Raw genomic sequence first — 19,084 nt, forward strand, 5'->3', positions numbered from 1 at the left:
CTGGTATCGTAGCATCAGTCAACAGACTGTGGGATAAGGCGACTAACAAGGAACTTTATTCCGGTGCAGCTAAGCCTACAGTATGACTGCAGTCAGAGCAGCAGGCTACTCTTCAGCCATGACCAGAGGGGAGTTTACCAGGGAGGGAGAGGACTGTGTGTTGGTCACATTCACTAGTTTATTGGAGACCACATGTATAGAACGTGATATCAAAACCTGTTTCTTATATTTTCAAGTTCTGCATTTGACCCACTGGGTCAGTCCAAAGGACCAGCTTCTCCGTTGGAGGGAAAAAGTGAAGATACAGAAACAAACACTTACGTCTTTGCTGCTGACCCTCATTTCAATATGCGATTCTCAGGATGTCTCCTGTGATTCTGTAGGATGATGAAGGTATAATAATGGTTAGGATGATTTAGGTATATTGACGGCCATGTTGTTTTCAGGCCAGAGAAGAAGGCGAAGGTCCTGAAGAAGGTGGTGAATGACATGATAGAGGAGAGCTGCCTGGCACACAGCTGTGGAGTCCTACAGTTGGTCAGTGTGCCTCTGCCTCTTATCTGTACAGAATGACTTAGAGACATCACAGACTCAGGAATGCGTAATGCTTTACCTCTAACATTGTTATTTCTACCATTGTTATTACAGTCCCTAGATCAGCGGTTCCCAAACCAGAGGTCGCGACCCCATTTGAGAATTTCCAAAATCCTCTTAAAAAAAATATATGTTATAATATCATCTTTGTCTCTCAAAATCATTGAAATGTGGTTAACCTTAAAAATATAAATGAACATTAAAATCTAAAAGTAAAAACCAGAGAGCACACTTAGATCGGGAAAAGGTCGCACTTGACGGTTGGACTTGATTCATTCCCACAGTGAATGTCCAAGCCCAGTACGCTATAAAACTATTGCAGAGACTTTGATATGGTGAAAACAATGTGTGGAGAGGCAGAGGCACAGAAACTCACATCAATACCTTTGTCAGATAACACTGTGGAACTAAGAATTGATGCTATGGCTAGCAATCAGGAGGAAACTCTTGACTGATGGACTCAAAAACTCCTCACCTTATGCCGTCAAAATGAACGTTAGCTGTGAGGGCCGAGACGCATTGACTTTTGTACTCTACATGTCGGGGGATGCTATTCACGAGGACATATTGTTCTGTCTCAAGATTCTCGAGCATGAAACAGCACAAGGGTTGCGTGGCTATATTGACGAAAAACAGATTCCATGGGATCGAATGGTGGGCTTTTGCACAGATGGGGCTCCATCTATCACCGGATGGAGGGCAGGCCTATTCACTCTAGTTATGAATGTGTCTCCCTCTGCCATGTGAACGCATTGCATGATACACCCACTGAGCTATAATAGATACACCGAGAGCAACTGGCGGCAGAAGAGCTGAGCGCAGAACTATGCAGTACAGGTAAGTGCGGTTGTAAACTAAATCGCACACGCCTGTTCACAAAACTATCAGATCATGACAATGTTCTATTTCATACCGAAGCTTGGTGGTTATCGAGGGGGAGTGTTGGAAAGATTTTTCGAATTGAGAGAGAAACTGTTGTCATTCGCAATGGATACATTTTTGTATTTTTTTTTTAACAGACTTACACTTTCTGTGTAATGAAAATAAAATGTGTCTCCTTGCCTATCTAACAGATATATTTGGAAAACTGAAAGCAAGCATGCAGCGGAAATACAAAACAATTCTACAGATGAGTGACCGAATCAGCGAAATCCGTCTGACTGTGATCCTGGCTCTGTTAACATGCCGGTAAATTAAATCGATCAGCTGCTCGAGCTGTCATGTGACCGAATGCTGTAGACAACGCATTCACGTGCCACTATTGAGGAGCTTTGGTTCCGGATTGAAGGGAAATACTGTGCCGTCTCCCTCCGAGCATTACAACTCATGGTACGCTGATTCAGTGCTCTCGTCTGCATTAAAAACCAATATTGATCCATGTGACAGGAGAGATGAGGTGCGACCACGCCCCCCGTACCTTGAGAAGCTCCGACGTGATATGCATCAAGGACACACATCTCATTAGTGGTGGTGAGATAAGAGAAATTATGTCAGACTAATTTGCAATTGACTGTCATAGCCACACATTAAAAGTATATGATGGTGAGTTGAGAATACAATCAAAAATACTGTTAGAATGTTTTGCAATTGATTGCCATGGCCCCAACTAAAAAAGTAAACATTGGCTGTTAATTACATAATTATTTTTTCCACACGGTTGGGGTCACGAGAATGTTCAGATATTAAAATGGGGTCATGGGCCAAAAGAGTTTTGGAACCCCTGCCCTAGATGGAGGCAGGGTGGAAGGACAGAGCATTGGTGAGACAGAGGGAGCAATCAGGCAATGCAGACCACATCAACCTGGACCTCACCTGCTCTGTGAGTACAATAACAACTGTCAATAGAAATACTAATCAGTCCACATCACCTGGACCTCACCGGATTGTGAGATGCAATGTATTTTAAGGCCAATGTTGGTCCGATCACAGGGATCAGAGTTGACATTTAGATATTTTATTAACTTGGCGGCTCAATACGCTAACAATGACATGTACGCAGAGGCCCTGAACACTTACCAGGTCATCGTAAAGAACAAGATGTTCAGTAATGCAGGTGGGTGGGAGAAGGATATCATATTTTAGATTAGCCACTGAAATGACAGACCAGCACTGATGAGCATTACTGGTCCAAACACCTGTTTGTCAGAAAACTATTTACTTTCTTTCCAGGAAGGTTAAAGGTGAACATGACCAACATCTACTTCAAGCAGAAGGATAAAGATCATGCAGAACATCAATGTCGTCTTCATCCCCATGGGCAAGTACTCTGACGCCCTGAGCGAGAGCCCCGACAGCTTTAACTTGATCCTGTGTGTTACCACGCCATTGGAGACAGAGGAAGGATGAAGAAGGCTTTTCAGAAGCTCATCTGTCTTCTGGGGATCGACAAGTACATCCCACCCAACGTGAACACTTCAATTCTATTCTCAATCTGAACATATTCAGCACAGTGAAGTGTACACTACAATATGAGTCCAGTCTGCACGCTTCAGCACATGGAAAGTTCTAGGCTTTATTGTAGTAGCACTTACTGCATGTTATGCTTCCGAAGTCATCCACGTTAGTTTTCAGGATGACACCCATGCCAACCTGGTGATTGAAGCCATCAAGAACGACAAGCTTCACCAGATGGAGAGAGAACGGTAAGTCTTATTCATACATTATACAAAACATCACTGTTCATCTGTATGAAATGTTTCACTCATTGTATTTGGTCACTGGAATCTGTTCTCTTGACTGCAGGAAAGCCCTTGCTGAGAAATTCATCATGACATCAGCCAAGCTCATCTCCCAGACATCTGCTGCTGGATTTGACTAGTGTTTTTCCAAACCTCAACACTAGAGGGCAATACAGGGTAAATGTGGGCTTGCGTCCCCTTGGTACAGTAATGGCAATACTCTGTGTGGTTGTTTCTGTAGGTGTGTGAACATGGTGAAGAGTTTCCAGTATAACGACCTAGAGATCACCAAAGCCATCACCTACCTGAGACAGAGGGACTTCAACCAGGTTGGTGTGTGTCACCGACTATGAACAGTCTTCCCTTGTACCACATGAAGGAAATTGCATTTTTTCCTTTTCACTCCATCTTGTCTGTATGTGTGTACGCTGTATTGTCTGTCCATGTATCAGTTTCTCCCTTCAGCTGTTTCACCACAGCTTTTCTCCTCTTCACTCCCTCCATTTTGTTTGTTTTCCTTTTCTTCATGGCTCTTAAGCTCGAGGTATGTGTTATACTCATTTGTTTGTGTAATGTCCTTGTCAGATGTTGTGAGGTGTGTGTATATGTATGCTATATGAGTGCGTAAATGTTATAGTGATGCTAAGTGATTGGGTTCCTTGTACAGGCTGAGGAGACTCTGAAGACGTTTGAGAAGAAAGATAGCAGAGTGAAGAGTGCTGCAGCCACTAAGCTCTCCTTCCTCTACTTCTTGGTAAGACCCTCTCATTCTGATGAACAATATTATATAGTCATATTAGGGAAATACTCCTATGTTCAATCATCATTAGCGTACTTCCTTGAACTGTATGGCATATGTAGCTCTCTTGGTGAGATTACCTCTGACCCATCACAAGAAGGACTATGACCAGGCTGACCGCTATACTGACCTGGCCATGACGGCCGACCGCTACAACCCAGCGGCGCTCATCAACAAGGACGATAGTGTTTGTGAAGAAGGACTATGAGAAGGCTACAGAGTTCTAAAAGGAGGCTCTCCGGAATGACTTGTCCTGCACTGAGGCCCTACTGTATATAACCTGGGTAAATAAAACAGTCAGGACTCAGCAAGATCATTGGGAGCTCAGGGATCTGGTTAATATGCTATTATTAATCTTGAACAGTAGTCTTCCTTTTCTCACAGAATGTGCTTTTTCCTCAGGTCTGATCTATAAGCGTCTGGGGCATCTGGAGGAGTCTCTAGACTGTTTCCTGAAGCTCAAAGCCATCCTGAGGAACAGCGCTCAGGTCATGTGGCAGCTAGCCAATCCGTATCCTCACAGAATACTGGGTCTTTGAGCGTTGCCTAAAAACAATGTTATTTAAGGAGCGCTTGTCTACAACTTAGAGCGTTATTATACTATATAGAAGGCTACATGTTTTGCGTATATGTGATCCTTGACTGCAGCTCAGCTTTGAGATGTTGGAGGACCCCCATAGAGTGGCTGATGCAGCTGATCCGTGTGACACCCACAGAGCCCCAGGTGATGGCTGAACTGGGAGAGCTCTACGACAGCGAGGGAGACAAGTCTCAGGCCTTCCAGTACTACTACGAGGTCAGTCTCTCTCAACGCAGTACTGGGACTTTATCATCAGATAATCATGATATATTTCTAAGTTTCAATGCTTATCACAATGTATCTGTATATTATATTGATTCACAAGTCTAAATTGTAGGAACGACTGTAGTTGATTACAAAAATCAGTCACATGAAGACTTTGGGTGAAATCTGAACTGTCTCCATGGTCTTTGTTCTTGTTCAATCCTTGAGGTATTCCCCCTCCAACATTGACGTTATTGAGTGGCTGGGGGCCTACTACATTGACACTCAGTTCTGTGAGAAGGCCGTCCAGTACTTTGAGAGAGCCACACTAATCCAGTAAGTCTGTAGTCCTCATCTCACTATAATATTGCTGTGTATGTGTCTTGAGTTTGTACATCATTACGTAACAAGTGATCTGCTTTGTTTGTTGTGCCTCTATTCCGGCATATCTGCCCAATAGCCTGGGGACAAAGTAATGTTGTATCATGCCCCTGCAGTATTGATAACTTGTCAAGTCGTTTCATGCGAACTCAAGTGAAGTGGCAGTTTATGGTGACCAGCTGCTACAGGAGAAATGGTGAGTTTATCATCCACGTCAAAGTGAGTTATTATGTAAATAAAAACATTTTGTCAGAAAGAATTTATCACCCTTACCGAGATAGAAATAATTCCATGTGCAATAACCTGAACACTGCTGCTCCTTGTTCCTTCATCCTCATGAAACTACCAGAAAGCCCTGGAGACTTACAAAGACATCCAATGGAAATTCCTGGAAAACGTTGAATGTAATCCACCCAATCCCTTCTTGTCCTCTCAGCATTACTGCTCTAATGTAATGGTTTATAAACAATTATGTATTGATACTGACATCTCTATGGGTGTGTGTTTTTCCCATGTCCGCCTACAGGCCTGTGTTTTCTGGTGAGGCTGTGCACAGACATGGGTCTGAAAGAGGTCCAGGACTACGCCACCAAACTGAAGAAGGTGGAGAATATGAAGGAGATCAGAGATCAGGTACTCTACTTACTATCTACACTCTTGTCTAAGGCTACTGACAGTGACACAACACCATTTGAGGCCACTGTAGACTTTGGCTTCACTGTGTCTTTCCTATGGAAAACAGACAGAGAATACCGACATCTCACTGAATCAGAACCATCTGCTCCTAAATCAGCACTGAGATTTTCTTGGATCAGAACGGTCCTTCTAAGGAGCGAATCTCTCATTCCTGCTCTGTTGTTAACTGGCCCAGGCTTTGCTGACATGATCAACTCTAATGTCTGTGGCTGTTTTTGCTCTCTGCAAGTCTCTTTGTTTTCACTATAGAAACCAACAAACAGTTGGATAAATCAGTGTCTGTTGTTGTTTTGGTTGATGATGGATTTGAACAGAGACATCTCTCTCTCTCTCTACACTCTAGCGGGTTAAGTCGCCAAGGGAGGGCAGTGCTTAAGGGGCCCGGAGAGAGGGCAGCGGCCAGCAGTGGTGATTGACCCGGCTACAACAGGACCCTGAACACCTCCATATGTCTACACACATCTCCAACCCTGTTTAGTTATATTTGGATAGTAATCACTCAAAAAATTAATTTCATCAATTATCTATTTTCTCTTCACTGCTGTCCTGAAAGTAGGTACCCCGAACCCTGTCCGCACCCCGCCTGAGAAGGCCATTGGTACGAATAGACATTAGATAGTAATAGAAAAAGAGCTGTTTCAGACTTTCAGTATGACATGATGTTTATCTGTCTAATCCCACTGTCGCTAATCCTAACCCAATACATTTCCATTACATCTCTGACCCGGAGTTTCTCTTCTGATAGTAACCCTTTCCTACTTATTCAATTCAATGAACCTTTTATAATCGCTCTTTGCCCCACTGCTGTACCTGGGTGTGTTTCGACAAGGGGTACTTCTGACCCGGTCCGCACCCCACCTAAGAAGGCCATCGGTACAAGCCTTCTCTGTGTAGATACAGTATGTGCCCCTTTCCAATACGTTTAATCCAGCTGTTACAACTGCTGTCACTTTTCTGTACTAACTAGAACAAGTTAAAACAACATTGTTATTCTGGCTTGACCATGTGAAAACAATTATTACTACGAAACCGTCATTGGCACATAAAGGGTCAAAGGCGGATTGACTACATACTACTTGCCCAAAGAATCTCTGAAATTTGTCCATGACCAGACTAGTTATTGTGGTTTCCTACACTAGATATGCTCTGACATCTTATGTTATAATGGTAATGGCTTAGTTCTACAGTATGCAGTATACTTGCTGATGTTTTCAGTGTTGAAGCAATAATTATCATGCCATATTCCATGTTCTTCAAAAAACACAGCTAATCCTCCATCAGCACTCGGTAGTGAAGTGGACTGTAAATCAAATCAAATCAAATCAAATGTATTTATATAGCCCTTCGTACATCAGCTGAAATCTCAAAGTGCTGTACAGAAACCCAGCCTAAAACCCCAAACAGCAAGCAATGCATGTGAAAGAAGCACGGTGGCTGGGAAAAACTCCCTAGGAAAAACTCCTGAGAAAGGCCAAAAACCTAGGAAGAAACCTAGAGAGGAACCAGGCTATGAGGGGTGGCCAGTCCTCTTCTGGCTGTGCCGGGTGGATATTATAACAGAACATGGTCAAGATGTTAAAATGTTCGTAAATGACCAGCATGGTCAAATAATAATAATCATAGTAATTGTCGAGGGTGCAACAAGCACGTCCGGTGAACAGGTCAGGGTTCCGTAGCCGCAAGCAGAACAGTTGAAACTGGAGCAGCAGCATGGCCAGGTGGACTGGGGACAGCAAGGAGTCATCATGCCAGGTAGTCCTGAGGCATGGTCCTAGGGCTCAGGTCCTCCGAGAGAAAGAAAGAAAGAAAGAGAGAATTAGAGAGAGCATATTTACATTCACACAGGACACCGGATAAGACAAGAGAATACTCCAGATGTAACAGACTGACCCTAGCCCCCCGACACATAAACTACTGCAGCATAAATACTGGAGGCTGAGACAGGAGGGATCAGAAGACACTGTGGCCCCATCCGATGATACCCCCGGACAGGGCCAAACAGGCAGGATATAACCCCACCCACTTTGCCAAAGCACAGCCCCCACACCACTAGAGGGATATCTACAACCACCAACTTACCGTCCGAAGACAAGGCCGAGTATAGCCCACAAAGATGTCCGCCACGGCACAACCCAAGGGGGGGGCGCCAACCCAGACAGGAAGACCACGTCAATGGCTCAACCTACTCAAGTGACGCACCCCTCCCATGGACGGCATGGAAGAACACCAGTAAGTCAGTGACTCAGCCCCTGTAAAAGGGTTAGAGGCAGAGAATCCCAGTGGGAAGAGGGGAACCGACAAGGCAGAGACAGCAAGGGCGGTTCGTTGCTCCAGCCTTTCCGTTCACCTTCACACTCCTGGGCCAGACTATACTTAATCATAGGACCTACTGAAGAGATAAGTCTTCAGTAAAGACTTAAAGGTTGAGACTGAGTCTGCGTCTCTCACATGGGTAGGCAGACCATTCCATAAAAATGGAGCTCTATAGGAGAAAGCCCTACCTCCAGCCGTTTGCTTAGAAATTCTAGGGACAATTAGGAGGCCTGCGTCTTGTGACCGTAGCGTACGTGTAGGTATGTACGGCAGGACCAAATCGGAAAGATAGGTAGGAGCAAGCCCATGTAATGCTTTGTAGGTTAGCAGTAAAACCTTGAAATCAGCCCTTGCCTTAACAGGAAACCAGTGTAGGGAGGCTAGCACTGGAGTAATATGATCAAATTTTTTGGTTCTAGTCAGGATTCTAGCAGCCGTATTTAGCACTAACTGAAGTTTGTTTAGTGCTTTATCCGGGTAGCCGGAAAGTAGAGCATTGCAGTAGTCGAGCCTAGAAGTAACAAAAGCATGGATTAATTTTTCTGCGTCATTTTTGGACAGAAAGTTTCTGATTTTTGCAATGTTGCGTAGATGGAAAAAAGCTGTCCTTGAAGCAGTCTTGATATGTTCTTCAAAAGAGAGATCAGGGTCCAGAGTAACGCCGAGGTCCTTCACAGTTTTATTTGAGACGACTGTACAACCATCCAGATTAATTGTCAGATTCAACAGAAGATCTCTTTGTTTCTTGGGACCTAGGACAAGCATCTCTGTTTTGTCCGAGTTTAAAAGTAGAAAATTTGCAGCCATCCACTTCCTTATGTCTGAAACACAGGCTTCTAGCGAGGGCAATTTTGGGGCTTCACCATGTTTCATTGAAATGTACAGCTGTGTGTCGTCCGCATAGCAGTGAAATTTAACATTATGTTTTCGAATGACATCCCCAAGAGGTAAAATATATAGTGAAAACAATAGTGGTCCTAGAACGGAACCTTGAGGAACACCGAAATTTACAATTGATTTGTCAGAGGACGAACCATTCACAGAGACAAACTGATATCTTTCCGACAGATAAGATCTAAACCAGGCCAGAACTTGTCCATGTAGACCAATTTGGGTTTCCAATCTCTCCAAAAGAATGTGGTGATCGATGGTATCAAAAGCGGCACTAAGATCTAGGAGCATGAGGACAGATGCAGAGCCTCGGTCTGACGTCATTAAAAGGTCATTTACCACCTTCACAAGTGCAGTCTCAGTGCTATGATGGGGTCTAAAACCAGACTGAAGCGTTTCGTATACATTGTTTGTCTTTAGGAAGGCAGTGAGTTGCTGCGCAACAACTTTTTCTAAATTTTTTGAGAGGAATGGAAGATTCGATATAGGCCGATAGTTTTTTTATAATTTCTGGGTCAAGATTCGGCTTTTTCAAGAGAGGCTATATTACTGCCACTTTTAGTGAGCTTGGTACACATCCGGTGGATAGAGAGCCGTTTATTATGTTCAACATAGGAGGGCCAAGCACAGGAAGCAGCTCTTTCAGTAGTTTAGTTGGAATAGGGTCCAGTATGCAGCTTGAGGGTTTGGAGGCCATGATTATTTTCATCATTATGTCAAGAGATATAGTACTAAAACACTTTAGTATCTCCCTTGATCCTAGGTCCTGGCAGAGTTGTGCAGACTCAGGACAATGGAGCCCTGGAGGAATACCCAGATTTAAAGAGGAGTCCGTAATTTCCTTTCTAATGATCATGATCTTTTCCTCAAAGAAGTTCATAAATTTATTACTGCTGAAGTGAAAGCCATCCTCCATTTGCGAATGCTGCTTTTTAGTTAGCTTTGCGACAGTGTCAAAAAGAAATTTCGGATTGTTCTTATTTTCCTCAATTAAGTTGTAAAAATAGGATGATCGTGCAGCAGTGAGGGCTCTTCGATACTGCGCGGTACTGTCTTTCCAAGCTAGTCGGAAGACTTCCAGTTTAGTGTGGCGCCATTTCCGTTCCAATTTTCTGGAAGCTTGCTTCAGAGCTCGTGTATTTTCTGTATACCAGGGAGCTAGTTTCTTATGACAGATGTTTTTAATTTTTAGGGGTGCAACTGCATCTAGGATATTGCGCAAGGTTAGATTGAGTTCCTCGGTTAGGTGGTTAACTGATTCTTGTCCTCTGACGTCCTTGGGTAGGCAGAGGGAGTCTGGAAGGGCATCAAGGAATCTTTGGGTTGTCTGAGAATTTATAGCACGACTTTTAATCTTCCTTGGTTGGGGTCTGAGCAGATTATTTGTTGCAATTGTAAACGCAATAAAATGGTGGTCCGATAATCCAGGATTATGAGGAAAAACATTAAGATCCACAACATTTATTCCATGGGACAAAACTAGGTCCAGAGTATGACTGTGGCAGTGAGTAGGTCCAGAGACATGTTGGACAAAACCCACTGAGTCGATGATGGCTCCGAAAGCCTTTTGGAGTGGGTCTGTGGACTTTTCCATGTGAATGTTAAAGTCACCAAAAATTTGAATATTATCTGCTATGACTACAAGATCCGATAGGAATTCAGGGAACTCAGTAAGGAACACTGCATATGGCCCAGGAGGCCTGTAAACAGTAGCTATAAAAAGTGATTGAGTAGGCTGCATAGATTTCATGACTAGAAGCTCAAAAGACGAAAACGTCATTGTTTTTTTTTTTGTAAATTGAAATTTGCTATCGTAAATGTTAGCCATGTTTCAGTCAGGCCAATCACATCAAGATTATGATCAGTGATTAGTTCATTGACTATAACTGCCTTGGAAGTGAGGGATCTAACATTAAGTAACCCAATTTTGAGATGTTAAGTATCACAATCTCTTTCAATAATGGCAGGAATGGAGGAGGTCTTTATACTAGTAAGATTACTGAAGCGAACACCGCCATTTTTAATTTTGCCCAACCTAGATCGAGGCACAGACACGGTCTCAATGGGGATAGCTGGGCTCACTACGCTAACTGTGCTAGTGGCAGACTCCACTAAGCTGGCAGGCTGGCTAACAGCCTGTTGCCTGGCCTGCACCCTATTTCATTGTGGAGCTAGAGCCCTGTCTATGTTCGTAGATAAGATGAGAGCACCCCTCCAGCTAGGATGGAGTCCGTCACTCCTCAGCAGGCCAGGCTTGGTCCTGTTTGTGGGTGAGTCCCAGAAAGAGGGCCAGTTATCTACAAATTCTATCTTTTGGGAGGGGCAGAAAACAGTTTTCATCCAGCGATTGAGTTGTGAGACTCTGCTGTAGAGCTCATCACTCCCCCTAACTGGGAGGGGGCCAGAGACAATTAATCGATGCCGACGCTGATTTACATGCTGAAGCTATGTTGCGCTTGGTGACCTCTGACTGTTTCATCCTAACATCGTTGGTGCCGACGTGGATAACAATATCTCTATACTCTCTACACTCGCCAGTTTTAGCTTTAGCCAGCACCATCTTCAGATTAGCCTTAACGTCGGTAGCCCTGCCCCCTGGTAAACAGTGTATGATCGCTGGATGATTCGTTTTAAGTCTAATACTGCGGGTAATGGAGTCGCCAATGACTAGGGTTTTCAATTTGTCAGAGCTAATGGTGGGAGCCGTCGGCGTCTCAGACCCCACAACGGGAGGAGCAGAGACCAGAGAAGTCTCGGCCTCCGACTCCGACTCGCTTAACGGGGAGAACCGGTTGAAAGTTTCTGTCGGCTGAATAAGCGACACCGGTTGAGCATTCCTACAGCGTTTCCCTCCAGACGCCATGAGAAAGATGTCCGGCTGCGGGGACCGTGCGAGGGGATTTATACTAACGTTACTATCTGTACTTGCTGGTGGCACAGACGCTGTTTCATCCTTTCCTACACTGAAATGACCCTTGCCTAACGATTGCGTCTGAAGCTGGTCTTGCAGCACAGCTATCCTTGCCGTAAGGCGATCGTTCTCCTGTATATTATGAGTACAACGACTGCACTTAGAAGGCATCATGTTAATGTTACTTAGCTTCGGCTGTTTGAAGTCCTGACGAACCATGTCCAGATAAAACCTCCGGGGTAGGAAAGTTGAATGAAAAAAAAAAAAAAAAGTTGAGTGAGGGAAAAAGTAAAAATATACGGTAATGAAAAAGTAAAAACCGTCAGGTAGCAAAGTAAAAACGGCAACAAAAACGCACAGCAGCGTAAACCAAACAGCAGCGTACTCCAATCAATGGAAACAGGAAGGGAAGTGAGGTGTGTGCGTGTGCTCAAACACACATGCATCAATGTGTACAAATGTTTACACAAGCTTAGTCTTTCTGTCATTTACTGGTCTTTTTTATTCTCTTATGGCACTTCAGAGATGGATAACAAAGCAGATGAGCAGGACAGTGGTACACTTTTTGTGTGGCAGATTGGTCTGGTATTTGGTGTTTTATTAGGATCCTCATTAGATCACACAAACAGTATGCTAACCCTTAACACAAAGACACACCACACTATTTACTCTCCAACTGTCATTTTAAATTCCCTTTGTGCTCGCTTCATGCTGCTCTAGCTTGATCCTTTAAACTATCCTTGTTCTTCCCTGTCATTCTTCTGTCTTCCTTTCTTCTGGATCTGTTCTCTCTCTCATCCCGGGCCTAAACATAGTCCTCTGCTGTGTTGGGATTAGTTACTTTAAAAAAGTTATTAGTCGTTACATTTAACACATGCTACAATATTAATTTGTGTGGAAAGTAAGGCGTTATTTATTAGTGTTACTTTTATGAAAAATATCTGTTTGTTTGAATGCTGGAGGGAGCATGGCGAGCCGCACGCTCTACCAAACAGGCTACTTACTAACTCAGGTTTGATCAATGTCTTCTTTCATCTGTGGCACTGCTTTCCTGTGATAGCGCAGAACTTGTAGACTCATGGGCTGCTTATTAATTAACCATATATATTCTAAGCCAAACATCTGTACAGATTTCCTATCTTTTCATTCAAAATCTCTCTCGAGCTGCCAGTTCTGGTTATAGACTGCACGTACACGTACTCATGGAGATGTATAGAGGGCACACTTGCCACTAGATGGGTGAAGCCCTCTGTGGGCTTTGCTATCACAGAAACGGTCAATGGCAAAGATCAGAGGTGCACCCTCCTATACATTTCTATGGACAGCAGCTGTCATGACATTTCTCCAAACACCCTTTCTCCGCTCCCTCGAGAGCTAAATGAGGAAACGAGTGGAGATCGGATCATGGAAACACACCCGGTAGGGATATGATTCTGAAAGTAACACACGCGTTGTTTGACAAAGTAACTGTAATAATGCTACCCAATTTAAAAAAGTCATGAATTACTTTACTCCATTTCTCATGAAAGTAATCTGACTAAATAATTTTTTGGTCGTTTGTCAAATACACTAAGCCAGGTGACAGTGTTAAGGTATAAAGTAACTGTTTAGGTAAAGGAATAAGAGTTTTCCAGTATGTTAGAAAAAGAAACACCAACATTTGGATTCTCAATTTCAATGACTGAACTACAGTCTAGCTCTACATTCCCAATTCACAGCGTCCAAGAAATCTTCTAGCAGGCTGCTGTTAGCTATGTATGCCAGGAATAACTCCCTCCTGTAACTCGCCACCTCAAGAGAATGTTTGCACTGATCACATTGCAAAGAGAGAGCTGAAAACGCTCTCAGATATTTGAGAGAACCTCCCTTCTTGCATACACCCCTAAGAGTTTCCCCTCTTTTGACCCCTCTTGACTACTAACTTTGAATACAGTGCTTGTACATGCACATTTTGGAGTGGTCGTTATTTAAAAACTGGGGTTGTTATTACGGTTATTTTACTTCAGCAAAGTCATCATCTACTTATGACTACTCTGTAACTGAGGATCCAGTATGGTTTAAAAGCATTTCTCAGACACTTCCAAATCAATGGTGCCCTTTGATCTAAATGTGTAAGCTGCCCTCTTCTTGCGCAGGGAGGTCTGATCGCACCAACAGTTGACAGCTGACCCTTTGACAGGGAAAAACATAGCTAGACACTCATGGTATGTGCAATACATTTTTTTTTCTCCGTTTTGAGGCAGAAAAGGGGGCTGCTTTTCCACTGGAAATCTCACTGCATTTTTTTGGTGAGTGGGGCCTTTGGAAGGCTGTGATTTGAGGATTGTGAGGGCCAATGGAATATTGGGCCTCCTCTTCTTCCTGTTTTTGTGGTTGGAGTTGTTTCCATGACTACCTGGTTGCCAGATGTGAGTGTCTCTTGCCTGTCCCCCACTTTTCTGGACCGCCATACGGACCTATCATCTGAGCCTAGAGCTGCCACACATTCCCTCTCCCTCCTTCTTTCTCTCAAACACACACAGAGGACAGAGAAGCATGTGGTATTAAACAGCCTCTCATTGTTTATCCCTCTCTAACAGAGTGTAACAATCATTGCTAAATGTGATCCATGCAGTTACAGGGTAATGAAGGGGCCAGTTCCAACAGTAGGCAAGCAGGTTCATTCTGTGTCTGTGTTTTCTCAGACAGTGGGCACCGCAGCCATGGCACCAGCGCCAAGGCTGAGCGCCAAGATGAAGGCACTGCCTGGCACCAATGAACCCTACGAGGTCAGCAGCCAGTGAGACATAGGTGAGACACACACACTGCCTCCCTCCACCTTCAACAGTGAAGACTTGCAGTGTAGTTTTTTTTGTCTTCCATTGTACAACTCTACCTCAGTATTTCAATGGTGTTCCAACTCTTTCCTCTCTGCCATAATTTTCATGTCAGGCCCCTGATCCATCTTAACACCTTGTGGACAGAAGCATGACAGAGGCCCAGACTAAACAGACAGACATATATAGAGAGAAGCAGTATACCATCCATCTGTCTATAGGCAGTGGACCATAGACCACACACTCTACCTCTCTGTCAGCACTAACACAGCTGTCACCTTCATGAAGTAACTTACCCTCTCTTTCCTAACATTGATTTTCAAGAGGATTGGTCTTGTGTTCCCCTTACAATATTTTTAGTCTGTGCTGCTACAATAGTTTATACATTTCACATTGGAGTTCTAATATACCATTCATCCACCTGCGCTCGGGCATGGTTCATACTTTCAACTTTCCGTATCTACAATGCAATACTGTGGACACCCCACAGTATCTGCAGGGAGTGTGGTACACAGTTGCCACATGGCGAGTGATCATGTGTGCAATATGATGATCAATAGTACCTGAATGTGTTTGTGCGCGTGTAGATGCCTCCTATGTGGAAGCACATAGAGGATGACGACTTTGCTGATGAAGAGTTGGGAGACGACCTACTACCAGAGTAGCCAATTCCAAGTTCCCCTGATTTACTCCTCCCCTCCTTGACAGTAAGGGCGTTTTCGCATATGAAATTCGGTACACTGGTTCAGTTTCCTGGAGCGTTTGTGAGAATTCTACAGAATATGTTTTGCTTTCACAAGACCTGAAAATAACAGTTTCAGGGTGCGATTAGCAAGCCGCACATTCTACATGATGTTAGTGAGCTAGCTAGGTAGCTTGTTTACAATGGGCAAAAAAGTTCCATGCGACTCGCGCTGATGCATTACAATGCCTGGTACTCTGGTCCTGGACCTTGGACCCGCTACTATAGCATGGATCTGGATCATAAGGTTATATGTGAACAACAAGTTCAAAGTATCTATACATCACATTCCACCAGAGTGGTGCAAACTGAGATTATTATTTTCCCATACGCTAGCCTGGATGCATATTATCACCTGGAAACTGCCTGGGAAAATCCCTTGTTATTAACTCTATGGTAACCTAGGACAGTAATACAGTTTTAACCCAGTTTAGAGGCTCTTCATTTAAATGTATACTTTATAAAATATGTTTATATTGCAAAGCACTATTTATTGTAATTCGCAAGTCTTCCCTGGCTTTTTGTGTTCTGACTGAGGCAAAGAAGTGCATATATGTATCTGATTTGTCTATTTTCAGATAATGAAAAAATGTCACCATAAATTTTTGCTCTTGTTAATTTTGGATGCATGGGTTTGGGTGTTGAAAAGATGAATTATGAACCAGGTTGTTTGAGCCCTGAATGCTGATTTTCTGAAAGCTGTGGTAAATCAGACTGTATACCACGGATTTGACAATACATTTATTTTTACTATTCTAGTTATGTTGGGAACCAGTTTATAATTGCATAAAGGCACCTCTGGGGTTTGTGGTCTATGGCCAATATACCACAGTTAAGGGCTGTATCCAGGCACTCCGCATTATACAACACAACTCCACCTTTAAAGTATTGCATTGTAGATACGGAAAGTTGAAAGTATGAACCATGCCCGAGCGCAGGTGGATGAATTCTTGTCATAATCAACCGAACATTTCCTATTACGGCTGTCTGTGCCAGCCAATCTGTTCAACATTCTATCCCGAAAATATTTCAGAGTGGAAAATAGCTGGATGAGTACCTGCAGTTCGGCAACCATTCGAGTGACTCAGAGCGCAGTGCAATGTTTCCATCTGCGCAACAAGAATTACATGGGAGGACCCGACAACAGACTGAAGTTTTCGCAGACGTCAAAAACTATATAAGGGGTTCTAAACCGGTGCTGTATAGCCCGATAATACTTTTTTTTTGGCAGTAAAAATTTACAATTTCGTGTCCAACAGAAGTGCGCAACGATGTTTGGTCGAGTATCTTTCGTGTTTTTGCTTCTGGTGCTGTTATGCGATGTGGCATCGGTAGCCAAGGTGTCCAAGAAGTCCACCCGGAGCCGACAGTGTTTGGACTTACCGGAAGAAATCCTCGAGCAGATGTTTGGGCGGCTTTCGGTGGGCGTCCTAAATGCGTTCCACCACACTCTGCAGCTTGCACCATTGGAGCGGAAGAATCTCACCTGCCCATCAGCGGGACGCCCTGTCCCCGACAGGAAGTCTCGGATCCCCGTCAACCTTCTCAGCTTGTCTCCCTGGGCATACAGGTAGGAACACCTGGGTCTAAATGTCAAGTGGGCCACAGTAATTATGAATGGGTCAATATAATTATCTATGGTTCTTCTTCAACAGGATCTCCCACGACCCCGCCAGGTATCCCAGGTTCATACCGGAGGCATATTGCTTGTGTAAAGGCTGTCTGATAGGACCGTTTGGTCAGGAGAGCGACCAGTACCGCAGCACCCCTGTGTACATGCCCTCCGTCATCCTGCGACGCACAGGGTCCTGCGTTGGGGGGCGCCACTCATACACAGAGAGCTACGTATCTGTGGCCGTGGGGTGCACCTGTGTTCCCCTGCTGGAGAAGGATAGGGATGCGCAGAGCAGCAACCAGAGCCTGGAGAGAGAACAGACAAAAGCTGACGAGCTCAGCTCCAACGACAAGAACATATAAAACATCCATGGAAAGCAAGGCAATAGAATAAAGGGCTGTATAATATGTATGAAAATGTATGGTTGGCTGTATAACAACACAGTGTACCTAGCACCAGCTTTTGAACAGTAATATAACTCTAGCCACACACTGCCACCTGCTGGTGAATGGAATTCTATTTCATGATCATCTAAGCATGTTTCCAGGCTTTCATAACAGTTTTTATTTTCTGTGTGTGTATATGAAATATTATTTACACTGAGGTCAAGCATAAATGAATAGCATTATTCACTTCATAATTCTGTCATAAGGGATAAGAAATCATTAAAAACCATCCCCCGAGTCTTTGTTACCATGGTTCCCAAAATGAAACGTTGGAAGTCTGGCAGGCAATGGACATTGACCAACAAGTTGGCCTTCCTTGTGACAGTCACAGACAACATCAGTCAAGTCAGTTCTGTGGGATGGATGAATGTCAGACATCACCAGCCAGTATGGACATTTATAAACAAAGGGTTGCAGTAGCGCTGTCTCGGGACAGGAGTATTGAGGTGTATTTGGTGAAACAGTGGAACTCGTTGGCCAGCTTGTGGTTAGGGAGGAAGCTGCATATATTCAGACCCATAAGTTTTTCTGCATGCTTCTCCATGATGGTTCCTGTTGAGGGAGAGAGGTAGAGCAGGAGGGATTAGATCAAAAAGCTGCAGAGAACCATTAATATGTATGAATACAATGTGTAATGTTTCAGGTGTGGAGAAGGGCACAGCTATGTGAGGCTCATCAGTGCAGAGCAGCACCTTGCCCTTGGCCAGGTACTTGACAGTCTGGGCGACCTTGGTGAGGCAATCCTCTGACAGGTAGGGAGGGTCAGCTAGGATGATGTCAAAACTCTGTGGGGCCACGTCCTCTGGGAGCGAGAGGGGCTCGTTGTAGTCATAGAAGATGAACTCTTGGCCGTAGGTGTCGAATGTATGGTCATACTCTAGAACCACAGCCGATGTACGGTCAGAGCCCTCCACCAGCCGCTGCCTCAGCTTCTGGTACACACTAGGTGTGCTCAGACAGGCTATCCTCGAATATGACATCACAATGTTAGCACGTGTAACGGCGGTCAATGTGCTGCTAACAGCTTAGCTTCAGTAATCCTCTGCTTCGCAACATAGCTGCCCGCCCTCCTTGACAACGTACCAGACGATTGAGCTATAAAAAAGGTACCAATTGGAAAACCTCTTCGCTCCGTGAGACCTGTACAGAGATCTCCCGTCGCTGAAGGCAACATTCCGTACCACGAAAACATGTTTACCTATTAGAGAAACTTTTCCCGTCACCGAAGGCAAATCTATAGTCCGGAATGCCTTACCAGTAGGGTTGGCCGATATTACGATGATTGACAGCTATTGTTGATGGTGACGACATAGTGATGTGACAGATGATGGTTTAGCCTATTTGATCTTTACTGGTGCAGCGCAGTAAAAAACAGTCAGCCATGCACAGCAGGGCAGCACTCGAGTAATTTTCCTATT

At 44.1% G+C, this 19,084-nt stretch overlaps 1 protein-coding gene and 2 pseudogenes across 1 annotated transcript; 2 read left to right on the top strand and 1 right to left on the bottom strand.

The window, feature by feature from the left end:
• Nucleotides 1-82: 82 nt before the first annotated feature.
• LOC115155755 (intraflagellar transport protein 88 homolog) lies at nucleotides 83-16,724 on the top strand (annotated as a pseudogene).
• On the top strand, nucleotides 16,703-17,903 carry il17d (interleukin 17d). The gene is made up of 2 exons (XM_029702679.1): nucleotides 16,703-17,175; nucleotides 17,261-17,903. The coding sequence occupies exons 1-2, from the start codon at nucleotides 16,877-16,879 to the stop codon at nucleotides 17,580-17,582; spliced, it is 621 nt and encodes a 206-aa protein (XP_029558539.1). The 5' UTR covers nucleotides 16,703-16,876; the 3' UTR covers nucleotides 17,583-17,903.
• A 109-nt stretch (nucleotides 17,904-18,012) lies between these two features.
• On the bottom strand, nucleotides 18,013-18,646 carry LOC115156347 (EEF1A lysine methyltransferase 1 pseudogene; annotated as a pseudogene).
• Between the last annotated feature and the right edge of the window lie 438 nt (nucleotides 18,647-19,084).

The sequence above is a fragment of the Salmo trutta genome, chromosome 20 (genome assembly GCF_901001165.1).
Source record: "Salmo trutta chromosome 20, fSalTru1.1, whole genome shotgun sequence".
In the NCBI taxonomy this organism is placed as follows: domain Eukaryota; kingdom Metazoa; phylum Chordata; class Actinopteri; order Salmoniformes; family Salmonidae; genus Salmo; species Salmo trutta.